At 42.5% G+C, this 14,920-nt stretch overlaps 1 protein-coding gene across 5 annotated transcripts in view; it reads left to right on the forward strand.

Moving 5' to 3' along the window:
• The first annotated feature begins 1,829 nt into the window (after positions 1 to 1,829).
• znf800b (zinc finger protein 800b) overlaps positions 1,830 to 14,920 on the forward strand; it is a 43,368-nt gene continuing 30,277 nt past the window's right edge. For 2 of the 5 annotated variants that reach the window (XM_074698403.1, XM_074698404.1), the window contains exon 1: positions 1,831 to 2,054. Coding sequence is in view for 1 of the 5 variants with exons in the window: in XM_074698400.1 (XP_074554501.1) it covers positions 3,684 to 3,755 (72 nt within the window). In the remaining 4 variants the exon portion in view is untranslated. Of the gene's footprint in view, positions 2,055 to 3,086; positions 3,756 to 14,920 lie in introns of those variants that run through there. The other 3 variants (XM_074698401.1, XM_074698400.1, XM_074698402.1) reach the window with 3 other exon arrangements.

Raw genomic sequence — 14,920 nt, forward strand, 5'->3', positions numbered from 1 at the left:
TATCTAGGGTCTGGAGCCTGCAGCTGTTTTTGGGTGAGAGGTGGTGTACAACCTTTACAGGTCAGCAGTCCATCACAGGACTCACACATTGTGACAAAGCGTGGAGGAACACACACATGCACAGGGAGCACATGCTAACTCCACACAAAAAGGCAGCAGGGAATCGAACCAGGAACTGAACTGCTGTGAGGCAACTACTGCACCACCATGCATCCTCCTTTATCAGATTAAATGATGAAAGTAAATTAATTTTTTTTTTTAGTGAGTTAAACATAATAACAAAAAATTGAAATCAGGAAGTCACAAAATAAAGCCTTTCCTTTTTTGTCTTCCTTATGTTTTCATTACACTTGATTTTTAACCAGATTCAAAATTTAGGTTTACATACACTAGTTATCTACACCCATTATGTTTCTCATGTGGGATCCTTGCGTCATCTTCCTGGCTCCTCCCACATAAACTCACCTGCAGCATCATTTTACATGTGACATATTTGACCCAGCTGTAGCTCATTAGCTCAATGTGATATTTCTCATTACAGTAAACACGTTAGTTTTGCTTTGTATCTTGTTTGGTGGAGTCTTTAGTGAGTTTAAATTAGCTTTTTGCGTTATTTCAATAATCATAGATTCATAATTCAAAATCTGTTCACATTATTGCTGCTGGAGCACATGGCTCGGACGAACAGGTGTCTCATAAACAACCTGAGAGCAGGGTAAGCCTTTCATAGCTTAATACAAAGTTGTATTTCAGTGAGATAAACAGTTTGTGCTGAGTTTTCTGAATCATACAGTTTCACAAATATGTTTATTCCGTCTCGATAAACCACTTAAATCCGGTGCCACAGCTGTTTCAGATGTTAGCACATCTGCAGCTTTTGCGATTAAGCTAGCTAGCCTGGTGTACAAAAACTGGACGAAAGTTGAATTGATACTTTAAAAAAAATATTTCCTTTTGTGTTTTTTCATTAGGTTATAATTTCACAGAACATGTGACTTTCTCATAAGATCATTTGAGCAACTTTAACGCAGAAAAAGTGATATATCCTAGGAATAATTAAGTGATGCTAAATTAACTTTGTTATGCACATTAGCGGCTCTAGCTAGCATGTAAATAAAGCATTTTTAAGACTTTACATTAGCATAGAAGTCTCCTGGACTGAATCTGTGCCACTTGTCTGACTTTGCTGTCTGTATTTAGAGTTTTGTGGGTTTTAAATTTTGGATTTATCACACTTAAAGTATAGGAAAAAAGTGCTTTGTCCACGAATTGGTGACCAATACTTCTAATAGATGAATTTCAGGTTCTTGTTCGCAATATGCGTGAAATATCTTATCAAATTACCAGCTTGTTCTTAAAAGTTAATCTAATCATGGAATACAAACTTTAAGACATGGTTTCCTAAAGTTTGAGAAACAAAATTCCAAGTTTAGCTTACCTTATCTTTTCACCCTTTAATATAAAACGTGACTGCACTGTTGAATATTGGTGTTTTTGATAAGGAAATGCCATACAGTTTTTTGCAAACTGATGACTTTAGTGAAGTCCTCCTAATGTGAATCTTGCAAATAAGTCAGGATGTATTTAAAATGTGACAGAAATGTTTAAAGTCCGAATATTTTGGCCCATGTATCCACCCCTGTTTGGTTTTTGCGTTTGCGTCGTGGACTCGTGGAGAGCCCTGTCCTCAAAAGTTGCGCGTTTTGGTGCATAAATCAGAGCCACGATGTAAAGCTACGGCTCCAAATGTGTAACCATCAAACTTTTCTCTTTTCAAAAAAGGTAGATTGTTCATTTTTTTTCCAGATACTGCCCCTAAGCCCCTGCATTTCCAGCTGAAATTGGACGTAGAGGGTGCACCTTTGCGCAGAGACTGGTTAATGCTGAGAGGCTCCTCTGGGTGCACAAAGACAGCGGCTCGCAGACCAACTTGTTCAGAGTGAACCGGGAACGCTGGGAGGCGAAATAAACAATCCCCGGACTCGAAGTGGCCACAGCCGCGCAGTTTTACCCCTTTAAACACACAATTCACCCATCGATTCAACAAATACAAGGTAAGGACTTGTTTTTTGTTCGTTTCAGCGGGAGTAGAGGGCTGCGGAGCGGGTTAAACCTCCTTTGCTTTGGCTTCCCGAGCATGGTTGTTTTTGCAGAAAATGGCGTCATCGCCCTCTTGTTTCTGCCTGGCCGCGATGGGGAGAGGAGTAGTTTCGGAGTGTTCTATCTGCTCTCAGATGAAGCGTTTTCCTCCTCGAAGGCGAAATCAACATCTCCAATGTGTTATATTTAATATTAAAGCGTCAAAACACGACACAGTTAACGATTTCGCTCGGTAGAAGGACGCGCAAAGATGGAAGGGTCACCGGTCCTGTGCGCCAAGCTGCTTCTTGGAAAAGGTGGCACGGAGCCGCAAAACGCAGCGATTTTCATTCTCAATAATGCCATCCTAACCGAGTCTAAGCCAACCCAAATGTCAACAGATGGTTTAATGTTGTTACCAGGGTGGTGACGGACGTATTTATGGTGGTGCTGCACCTTGTCTTTGTGTGTATTTTATTCGGGTTAGCTCGTTTTTACGCCGCACTCCCCTGCCATGCTGCAATCGTTACGAGGGGCCTCTCTAACGGCTTAAAAGGTGCATTTCGTACTTGGCTTTTCCTTTGATCATGTCAAGCTGCCCCTTTGTTACTCAAAATAGTGGCGTTTTTCGGCTGACAATATAACCGTGTAAAAGGAGATTTTCAGGGATAATGGGGGCGATGCAAATCGTGCCATGAGAGCGGCGAGTGCTCTGCGCTCTGGTTCGCTGCCTGCCAGACGAGGAGAGCCTGAATGAGATAAAAATAAAAGTCTTTTGGGCGAATCACATAGTTTGCACGAAAGTGGGGAAGTCCAGCGCTGCGCAATGATTGTGCTGCCGCTTTGCGCAGAGCACAGTGGCAGCTGCTGTAACCGCCGCCACCATTTCGCCGCGATATTTTTTGTGTGTTGGCCAACCTTTTGTAAATAGTTGGGGACTCTTGGATAAAAGAGCACAATAGTATTCATGCGGGCCCTTTATGGCCTGTGAATGCGGTCCTAAGTCCCACTCCGGCTGTCCTGTCTCTCCCCGTCAGCTACGTGCATGCGTCCTAGCTCTGGCCACCACACATCCACCATAGCGAGGCCACTCGGTTCCCTGTGCAGACGCTCTGCTTGGTTCCTCCTGTGGCCAAAACTCGGGGACTTATCGCGTGCTGAGTGATCTGGTACAGGCCATTGTGATCAAATCGAAACAGTAACGAAACATCAGCCACGGAGACAGCACATCGCTCGCTCCGTGCACATTTTTATTAAGTTTCCTGAGTTATGCAACCGCATCCCCGTAGAGCGAACTGCTCATCCGCCTCTATTTACTCGTCACCCACCATCGGATGGATATTAGTGTGTGTAAAATCTGGAGAATTGGACCAATCCCCGCGGCGACGACACTGATTGAGGAAGATATGTCATTTGCAAATCACCCAGTGCCATTTGCGTCACAGCCCGCGGCCTCGCACGCCCATGGGGGGCGATGGAGTTGCAAATGGAGACCGTGTGTATGTGTGCTGACGCTGCCCCAGCTGAAAAGGAACCAATAGACACGGACCCGGGCGGCAACAATCGCCGTGCGCTTCCACTCTACAGTAGTGCACCGACTGTGGATGGTGTATAAACACGGAAGATCGCGCAGCTTATTCGGGATGGTTGGGTTTCCTTCGCCCTGCCTGGGATGCGTAAGTGGATGCGTGCACACACAGTGGTTCAACCTGCTTTAGACCTCGGCAGGCCGGCCGGAGAGGAGCATATCCGTCCGGTCCTCCCCTCATGGTGCTCGGTGCATGTGGCTGTGCTGGAGTCGCTCATGTGTGGATGAATCTTTCGAGCGGATCGCGATGGTAGGACCGTAAAACCTTTATTAACAGCGCAGGAGTTGAGGCTGGATCATAATTCGGACACTGGATACACAGCCGAGTCGGTTTTGTGACATCCACAGCGCGCCACGCGTTTCTGGTGTGGAGATAAGCGGGGCGTTTCATATCCAGGAACGTTTTATTTGTTGCTCTTGCGCTTTTGGGCACTGCGCATGGGCTCATCCAGCAGGGCTCAGAGAACTTGTTCACGAGGCAGAAAGTCACAGATTTCCACTGTGGGAAGTGCAGATTCAGACAGCGTGGCAAGTGTTTGTGGGGCTCTTTGGCGAGGCGATATTTAATGTGTGTTTTATCAACATTTCCTACATGGAAGCATACATGTGAAACTAACGTTATCTGTCTGTTTCAATCACTTAAAGTGTTTATGTGACTGTGTTTTGACGACTAAAAATTAATCTTATCTACACACACACATATCATTAACTCTCTCTGGGATTTTTAATGTGTTTAAGTTGTATGTTTTTATGTGTGTGCTCCTCCAGTCCTGTCATCCTTCTGAAGCAGCACAGCAGTGTGTCATTGTAGAGAGAAGCTGGCAGTTAAACAACAAATCAAGGATTAGAAAATGCAAACCTGCACCCAGAAAAGTTATTCCCTCAGGGACAGATTCACCCCAGAAGTCCTGAGTCAGGCTTCCTGCTGCTATGGACTATTTTTATCTTCTATAATTAAATGTTCAATTCAAGCTGCATCGGTGCAACCAGCATGTGTCTGTTATCCTCCTGCCGGGCTCTTCGTCTGGACACTTGCTTTGCATGTTTTGCATGTTTTCACAGAGCACATGGCTCCGACTTCTTCCACATGTAGAGACTGTTTCACCTGTGTTTTAAAGTTAATCACTCAGCGCAGATTAGCCCCATCACTCCATGTAAAAGCTGCTGTACACAAGCAGCTCCAGACAAAGCTGGTCTGTGTTTACCCACTGGTGCTCGACTCTGGAGATACAAAGATGTTGAAAAGAAATAGATGGCTGGTGTAACCTTGAGGAGGAACATGAATGTGTAACTAGGACATGAGGGCCGATAACAAAGTAGGTTATAAGGTGCTGGAATCAAATCAAAGGAATGATAAGCGTGAAGTTGACATAACTAGCAAAATGCACCATACCTTATATTTGGTTGTGTTAAATATTGTTTGAATTCATCCCATTTCTAAGTATTTTTAGCCCCTCAGTTGGCCTCCCATTATCTCCTGAGACTTTGGGGTTGCAGCATCCTGAGATTAATCTCTCCATATTAGAACAGCAGCCAGGTTTGCTGGCTCCCTTCCCCTGTAAACCTTTGCAGGTATGATTGCTTATTTTTTTTTAACCCGAGTGGCTGTTGACTGCAGCAGTGTAATGGTGTCACTGTGTGATTCAGTCAGTTTAATGATATGGAGCTGTGCTCAGTCACTGAGTCAGCTCATCAGACCAAGTTAAGTCAGTCAACAAACTCATTAACCTGCCCGTCACATCACCTGCCAGCAGCACAAACAGGGACAGATATTAAGACACGTTTAAAGCCAGGCAATCAGAAATCAGTGTCAGCCAGTCGATGAATATTAAAGTGAATCCAGGCTGTGAAATCCTGAACAGTTGTCCTGCTGTGTCAGTGGTGAAGGTGAGCACTGTGGGTCTCCAGCGGAGCCCGGCCTGTCAACAAAGCCCTGCTTCCTCTGCCCTTTGTGCAGTGACAAAACATCAGTCATTCCTCTGAAATGATCAATAATTGCTTTTATTAATGCGCTTTTCTGATACCACAGAAACTTAAGCTTTTTTTTTAACTTTCCTATCATTTTAACAAAAGTAATTTCACATATTTTTCGAGGCTTGTTTCCAAAGATCACAGGCTGCGCTTGCACACCTGGCCTGAAAATACCCATTATGTATCTTTCATGGCTAAATTTATTCAAATTTGTGTCCGTGTTCCCTTTTCCACACTCTGCTGCTGCGCCGCTTTTTCGCTGTTCACATGTGCGGTGTCACCGCTTTGATACACGACTGCACAATGTACTGTGCAAAATTCCCTCTCGCTTTTTAAAGATCAGCTGCAAATTGAGCCGAATCAGACGGTTTAGTACCCGCGGTCCTGCTTCAGAGCATGTTCTGTCCTGATAATGTGACTGGAGTTATCACTCATGAAAATGTGGAGTTTATGGCAGAAAATGTCTCAATCAGCTCACTCCTCAGTCTACTACACTTTGTTGTTCAATGAGTGTAATAGAAAACTTTCACTGCTGCTGGCTGAGAGAACAATCTCTTTCTATTTTGGAGCTGTGTGGGCGTGCATGTGTGTGCAAAACTGTGCAGAAATATGTGTGTGTGTGCACCCAACAGGTAGTCTCTCATTAAAAAAAGGAATTTACAGAGAGAATCAGTCATCAAAGTAGTGTTAGACATTGACTCATGACACTAAACGGTGTTTGTTTATGTTTTGGATCATGCACATGTTGGTTTAATGATGTCATATGAGACATGGAATCCACCTGCAGGAGTCAAAGCAGTGTCACACTCTGAAACTGCTAGTTTCACTTATTTTATTCAGGCTTCAGTTTTTGTTGCAGATGTGAAATCAGCGGAGCTAATCAACATTTTAAAGCTTTAAAAGAAAGTAACAGCTGAATTGGTATCACCATGTTCAAACACAAGAGTTTGTCTAATTAATGCAAGTTTTAAAACACCTGGGCCCATATGTATGACTAGCCATTAGCAGGGAAAACGGAGCGTTTGTACCAACGGCAAAAAAATTGATTAGCTGTATGTATGAGCCAGGTTATGGCCCAAAAGAGTGTTAAATTTAATGGAAGTATACCCCAATGTTACAGGAGCTAACAGCAGGATCACGCCACCTGTTGGGCTGTTTAGAGGCAGACATTGCTCAATGTGTTATAGTTTGAGACAAAAATATGCAAAGACAGTGGACAATCCTTTGGAAAGGTGGCGAAGTGTAGCCGTACAGCAAGTTTAGATTTAGGATACAATTTTTTCAGTGAACAGATGAGATCAGGGAGACAATAGAAGTCCCAAACTGTTGTTGTGCCATAGAAAGCCTTCTTACCGTCAAATGCACCCCCTCGCTGGAGCATGCACACACTACTCATCTGTTGGGAAAGTAAAGGATTAATTAGCCTTAATATTGCAGATAAACACAGGGGAGAATATTATTGTACAATTTATTTATTTGTTTAGGGACATACAAGAGAAGATCATTCAAAGCTCCTCTAGACAGTGTAAATAACAGATGTTCTTCTCCACACAGAATCGGATAAAATGTGAACGCAAACTAACACCTTTTGGTATATTCTTTGAAGATATACCCCAGCCATGATTACAAAAATCAATTAAATTTTTTCTAAGCAAGTAGAATGTATTTGATACGCGTTTACCAGGCCTTAAAGTGATACTCCGGGATGGAACAAGTTGGGTCCTATCACAAGGTTTAGGGCAGAAATTACCCCTACAGCAGTGTTTTTGTGCAGCAGAAGCCCAGGACGTACACACTAAACACCCCCTCCCTGCTCCTCTGCTGGTTTCCTCTGCACTCAGACGGGGCCATATTTTTTACTTGACCAGAAACACAAATAAACGGACTCCCACCGAAAAAATCTGATATCGGTCTGCATTCACGCTTTATTTAGAGAACTTTCAGCGCGTTACTTTCACACAAAAACACGGCTAAATAAGGCTCTAGTTCTCATCGTGTCGTAAAACGGCGCTACCTCCGCTGCAGAGCCACATCTGGCTATGAGACGCTCGCCGCTTAGTGTATCAGTCCACGTGTGCGGCGTGCCAGATATAAACAAACACAGGTAGTCTGCCAGGACGAAGAGACACAATGAGAACTAGAGCCTTATTTAGCGGTGTTTTTGTGTGAAAGCAACGCGCTGAAAATTCTCTAAATAAAGCGTGAATGCAGACCGATATAAGATTTTTTCAGTGGGAGTCCATTTATTTGTGTCTTTGGTCAAATAAAATATGGCCCCATCTGAGTGCAGAGGAAACCGGCAGAGGAGCAGGGACGGGGTGTTTGGTGCGAGCGCTCTGGGCTTCTGCTGCACAAAAACACTGCTGTAGGGGTAATTTCTGCCCTAAACCTTGTGATAGGACCCAACTTGTTCCATCCTGGAGTATCACTTTAAGAGTTATTCATAGAGACACTGGGGCATTGCTGCAGCGCTTGTTTCTCAAAGCAGCTTAAAAACACCACACACATTTACTCCGTTCAAGATCACCAAACTTTCTCTTTCTCTTTGTTTACCTGATTGACTCTCTGATAACAGCTGTTTGTGTATTCTTGAAATGAAATCTTCATTTCTCCAGCTAAAAATGTTTTTCTTGATCTTCTCTCAGTCACACCATTACCCCTCATCAGGTTTATCACTGTTTATGAGTGGCAGACATGCGCAGTTCGGCCTTATTTGATGGGGTTCTCTAGGAGGTTTCCCTCAAATGTGACGCGAACTGCACTGTATAATTAGTTAACTGACCGATTATTTGCAGTTGTGCATGTGACAAAGCTGCAGCCAAATGGGCTGTTCCATAACAAAACGTTGGGATTAAAGGTCCCGTTTGTTTATTGACTGAACGTGCATACGGCAAAAAGAGCAAAAACTGCTTTCAGTCTTCAATTTCAAGGATTTTTTTTGATAAAGCTTCAAATCTTGAAGTGTAGAATTGATGCTTTGTGATGAAACATCTCATTGATTCTGTAAAAAAGGATGTATCCACATTTTTCAGGTGTGTTGAATATAGCAACCGTGTGAAAGACAACAGATCAATGAGTCTTATTTTCTTCTGAAGAGGGCACAGCAACAAGACAGTCAAAGCCCCTGAACACAGATCGTGAAAGCAGAAAATTCCCGGTGATAATGTGGATTTTTACACTCAGGGGATCTCTGTCAGTGGGCCGTGTTCCCATCCCCTCCTGTGGTCAGGTAGCAGCAGTGGTATTGTGTCTGCTCGCAGTCAGCATCATGTCAGAGAGCGTGGAGTCCCTCCATTAGGAGGAAGTCCTGACAGATCGCCCCCGCACAGCCATCGGAAATATCCAGGAGTAGGCAGCGGGAATTTCAGGCACACATCTATTAGCTCGAAAGCATGCATGCACATGTATCATGTATGAATACTTACAAATTAGATGTGACAGGCTTGAGTGTCCTTATTAGGCTCAGAGCAGAGATTGTGAGCTTTCACAAAGTTCTCCTCTCCAGACATGAATCCATCCCATTTGTTTCATCTGGAAGGACAAATAAGGATTTGCCTGTGGAAATAAGAAGCTCCCAAAGGGGATCACTTTGATAAATTGATTTCTGGTCAGTGTAAACTAAACTCACCATGGATTATAGTTTGGGATTGGATTTCAACATATTTGCTTCTGTCACATCAGGCATGTCTGTGAGTTATTGAGGAAAGATGGTGGCTCAGAATGGTCAGTGTTTGGATAAAGCGCTTTAATCTGCCCGGATCATTGAAGTTAGTAATTATAGACGGAGACAAACAGCAACTAAAGGAGTCACTGTTGTTGTCCTCTAAGGGGTCTTGATCAAATTTTTGATGATGCCTCATTTTACCTGTTCATTCTTGGATCTGTCAGATAATTTTCAGAGCATCTCAGGTGTTTGGATCATATCTCAACCTTTCATTGACAATACAGGCTCATGTTATCCATCCTTTCCTGTAGTTAAAGCCATTCTTTCACTGTTTTCTCTATCCTAAACACTTCAAGGTTGGGAGATGGAAAGAAAGAAAAAATTTGGATCTGTTTTTTGCTTTTTCATTCCTAGTTTGTGCTTCCAGCTTGCGTAGGGAGACAGCATCAGTTTTTGGACACCACTGGCCTTGAAATAACACCAAGTGAAAGTTTGGAGTTTTATTTGGATGTTGACCAGACTTTGGCATACTTTAGCATCCATTTTACTCAGAAGATGTTAAAGTTTGAGTGTATCATCCGTAAAGTGTCCAGTAGTTTGCTATCAGTGAAGCGTTGACTGAAAGGCTTGACAACAGATGCAAACAACCTCCAAACACCTTCGCTCTTATTACCTGAGTCAGAACAGGAGTCACTACCTCACTACCTCACAACCACGTCTGTCTGTTGCCACAGAAACAGAAGAGTCCCTCGTGCTGGTGTGAGTGTATCACTGGCACATTTGTAAATGTGTGTGTGTGGCTGGGAGTGTGTGTTTTGAACCTTGTAGTACACATAGCCTCTTTAAAAGTTAAATAAGTGTTTATGTTCTCGGGCAGCTGTCCACTCTGGGGTTCGTAATCCTCAGGCTGCTTCTGCTGCCCGTCAGGTTTTTATGAAACACTTCTCCACAAAGTAATTAGGCTGCTGCTGGTCTTGGTTTGGGATTTGCAACCTTCCTGGTGCCACAGTACGTTCAAATGAGACACAGATCCCAAGACACGGGTAGCTGTTGATTACTAGATTATATTGTAGTTTAATGAAGAGTGGATTTTTGCTGTGGTGTAAAAGTGGTTTGAATTAATCTCTCAGCATGGCAAGCAGTGATAAAGTTTTTCAAGCTCTGCAGCTGCCAGTTGCCAAAAGATTCACCCAGAAGTCCTGAGGATCCAGAGATAACCGAATTATTCACGCCTCACCGCATGGACTAAACATTTTGTTGATTTTCCATTAAATGTATTACCCCCAAGCTAGACAGTGCCAAAATCACCAGTTGGTGAAACTAATGATGGATGTTTGTAAGAACATAGGGCTGACACGCTGGCTGAATGTTGCATCTAAGCTGTAGCGCAGCCTCCTGCCACTAGCTGGAGCTGTAGTTAAGGCTTGGAGCTGCTGCCTGCATGCTACATCACTTTACAACCAGGATGTACAAAAACACTGATGGCATTTTGCAGCGTGTGGTGGCTTGGGCTTTGTTTGATTCATAAAAAGAAGATAAAGTCTGAAGGCTGTGCCTGGTTGAGCTGGTGGGACCAGAGCAGTGTGTTACCAAGCCAAAAAACTGAATTTTACTGCAGAAACAAACGTGTTTACAGCCTGGCTCAAAAACAGTTTGGGTCTGATCTGCTATTTTCTCTGTCAACACACACTGCAGGGGGACAAACTTTGTTTCAGTTCTTTATTCTCAAGGTTTTTTAACCTGCAAGTTTTGCGCTTATAGGGTTATGTCTTCATGTCACTTCAGTGACAGACGGACACACTGTAGCTGTCTGCAAAGAGTCTAACACTCTTTACGTCATCCTAACTACAATAAAGCTAAGTTGAGTTTTGCAATTCTAATATGGCTTCTGTCAACGATAGGCTTCAAAAGTCTGTATCAGAAACAGATGAGTGACATCACTGAGACTACAGCTGTGTATCACACTGTCTATGGTTCCGGTTTGGCCTCAGCTGATGAAACGCTGACTCAACCAAACTTTGGCTCAAACAAGACTAACCTGGCTCACACACAGCTTGTTTGGTTAAAAAGTGTAAATTTAGAGACCAAAATATTTTCTGTTCCAGGTTGTGAACACTTTTAGTTCTGCTGTAAAGTTGGCCTTTTACTACTGGGCCCAAAGAGGAGTCCTTGGCCTCAAGTGGGCACTAAAACAACTGCAGTTTTACTGTTTCCACTTTCATATGTGCGTTATTTTTCAACACTATAGACAACCTTTAGTGAATTTTTAATCCAACAACTGTCCAATTCAATTTTGGAAAATCTCCATAAATAAATTTTTTTTTAACAATGTTAAAATTAACTTGACAAAATTTTATGCCTAAGAAGTTTAACTTGTTTGTGTTTATTTAAAGTTTGTTTACCCTTCTCTGGCTTCCTGTTTTATTCAGAATTGATTATAAAATATTGCTTCTTGTTTTTAAGGCCCCTAACGGCCTTGTCCCTCGCTGTCTGTCTGATTTAGGGTATTTTCAGAACCCCACTAGGGCCTAAAGGTCCTCAAACTAGCTCTTGCTGGAAGTCCCCAGAGCAAGGTCTAAACCCTGGGTGATGGGGCATTGTTGGTCGCTGGGCCCAGGCTCTGGAATAAGCCGCCCCCTGAAATACATACCATTACTTACTCTGGGCTCTTTAAGTTCAGGCTTAAAACCTACCTATTCAAATGGGCTTCTAACACACACTAATGGGGTGAGATATTCTTGCTGTTATCATGCATATTGCATTATATTGTTATTATATTGAATTTGAATGGTTTTGTTCTGATGTTGAGTTTAATGGAAAGCAGTTTGGTCACCTTGTGTGTTGTAAAAGGCTGTACAAATTAAAGTTGATTGATTGATTGAAGTTATTTAGAGAATATTCAATGTTATATTCGAGAGAATAGCTGAAGAAAGACAAGTAATATGGAAAGTAGAGAAAGGTGTCCCACACACGGCCAGGGCAGGGAGTTGAACCAGTGTCTGCTGTGACAAGGGCTCAAACTCCTTTACATGGGGCACATACTTAAACCACAAGTAGGGATGGGAACTGAATTAGGTACTTTTATTGGTACCAGCCGAATCCTGTCAAAATTACCGAATATCGATTCACATAAAACCAAAAGGTACTATGTTGAGGTACCTAAATGCATCCTTGTGACTGTGAGGGAGTGGAAGAGTAGAAGATTTTCCATGATAGAAATAAACGCAGCATTCCAAGGTTATACATTGAAAAATAAATATGTCAAATTGAAACTTTTTTATATTTTATTATTGAACAAAATTGATAGTTTTTACCACATAAACACAAAAAAGTACTGAAACTTGGTACTGTTGAGTACCGGTACCTATTGCCAGGTACCGGGCATCGGTACCGTATCGTTTCAAATGTGAAAGGTACCCATCCCTAATCACAAGGCCCCACAACTTTGGTTTTTGATGTTTGACATCAAAAGGGGGTGAACTAATCAACAAAGCTTTGACTAATTGAAACAAATGGATCTGTGAGATGGCTTATGATATAGCAGAGCAGTCTACAGGAACTCGAAGGTCAATAAATCCTGAGGCACATAAGAAATGTCAACATAAGTGATTCTCACATTTTCACTTCTGCACTTCCTGTCCTCATTGTGGTGTTTGTTTCTACCTGAGGTTGTAAATCAGCTGTAAACCACGACACTCTCTCATCTGATATCTCTATAATGGTCACATGACCAGCCCCCGTTAGTCATGGATCACTTTCTGTTATAAACACATTTTCGGCATAAATTCATGCAGCTCGAACAAACACCTCTTTATGTGCGTCCCCTGTATAGACGTGCACCGAGGACACGCCGTTGGCAGCCGAACAAGAAGTACTTTAATTTCACAACATACAGATTATTCTACACAACAGAGTGTTTCTTTGAATATGAAGACTAGACCTGCCAATTTATAAAACTCTTTTTCTCCTCTCGCCTGTGAAAGTGAGAGTATCCACAGAAGGATACAGAAACACTCTCACACAGAGTCCGCCTGAAAGCTGCTGGTTTTGTCTCCAAAGTTTCCTTCTTTCTGAAATCTCTGATCCAGATGTATCTCCTGCTGATTTCTATGACAGGTTGCTAGAGTGTATCCCAGCATGCATTGAGGGGAATGCTCAGGAACAGCCTCAGTAGGTCACGAGAGGTCACAGAGCTAACAGACTGACATTAAGAAAGTCAATTTCCCTCAAACACACATTTAAGGAACAGTTCGGAGTTTAAGAAGAGAAGGAAAAGAGTTTGATATTTATCATCTTCCCCTGAAATGAACTTTATTTTCTCTAAATAATAGAATGAGACCTTTTTAAATGAGGATGTTCCCTGACTTCACTGCTTGTTATGGTGGACAGTTCTAATTTCCCATTATAGTTAATGGCCGGTGTTAATCTCTCCCTTTCCCTTTTATAAATAGAACAGAGAGAGGTGCATTACACTCTGATTTGCAGGCTCACAATTTTCCTGGAGTATATTCTCCTCTAATAGTTCTGTTTGAAGTTAATTGTGCATCCATTACAGTTTAATCTGCAGAACAGATGATGCATATTCTGCATGTAGTGCTTCATGTCGGTGGTGTAAGGATTCACTGATTCACATTTTTACCTCCTGTGTTTCTCTCTGTGTGAGGCTGAAGCAGGGGATCATTTATGCATGTATGCAACACCAGGCTTTCCAACTTTAAAATAAATAATCACACCTAAATGGTAATTACAATCTGCCCCACAGTCTGCTCCTGACTCGCACGGGCATCACTCACTCTCCACTCCAACCTTCTCTGAATATGAGCTGATTGTGAGTGTGAAGCAGGCTCAGACTCTCTCCCATGACGCTAACGTTGCTCTAAAATCACATGTTCTCCAGTCAACAATAAATACAACCATGAGGCATTTCCCCAATGGGAATATAGTCACAGGTGTGTTATCCCTGGAAGTTTGTAGCTCGTAGCGCTGCACTTCAGCTTTCATCAAACCAGGGTGCCAGTTAACGTTACAGAAGACAAATCTCAGAGCTCTAGATTTCTCTTGTAAAGCTCGTCTCTGTTAAATAATTGAATTCTGCCTGAATTTCCGACATTATTTTGTGAACACTCATTTTTAAAGCAGTGCTTAACCAGGAAGTGGAATCACGCACAAAAAAGTGTTAACCCTATTCCCCAGTGGCCAACGTACAACATACTTCTTCGTTAATGGATTGTGACGTGTCCACATGGCTCAGCAATACTACTCCAAAACTCATGAGGGCAGTGTGGTCTGTTTAACCGTCAAATCACCTATTTCTGGTCACCTACGCTAGAATTTCTGGGTTTTTTTTCAGCACTTTTTGAAGTTTGATGTCACATTGAGGCTGAAACATGTTGCTGTTTATTATACAGCAACTATGAAAAGGAAGGAAGGAGACGGCGTAGATGATTAAGTGCATGCTCAGCAAATCAGTCACAGGACTCGCAGTCATTGGATTTAACGCCAAATTATTAAAAAAAAAAGAAAGAACTAAACTTGAGAAACTTTTCCTAATGCCTTAAAAACATAACAAGAAAGATTCTTGCATTTCTGCAGCCAAAAAACTTTTTTTTTTTTTCACA

Source organism: Halichoeres trimaculatus, unplaced genomic scaffold, assembly GCF_033239565.1.
Source record: "Halichoeres trimaculatus isolate MK-OKI-2021-1 unplaced genomic scaffold, fHalTri1.1 fHalTri1_scaffold_21, whole genome shotgun sequence".
Classification (NCBI taxonomy): Eukaryota; Metazoa; Chordata; class Actinopteri; order Labriformes; family Labridae; genus Halichoeres; species Halichoeres trimaculatus.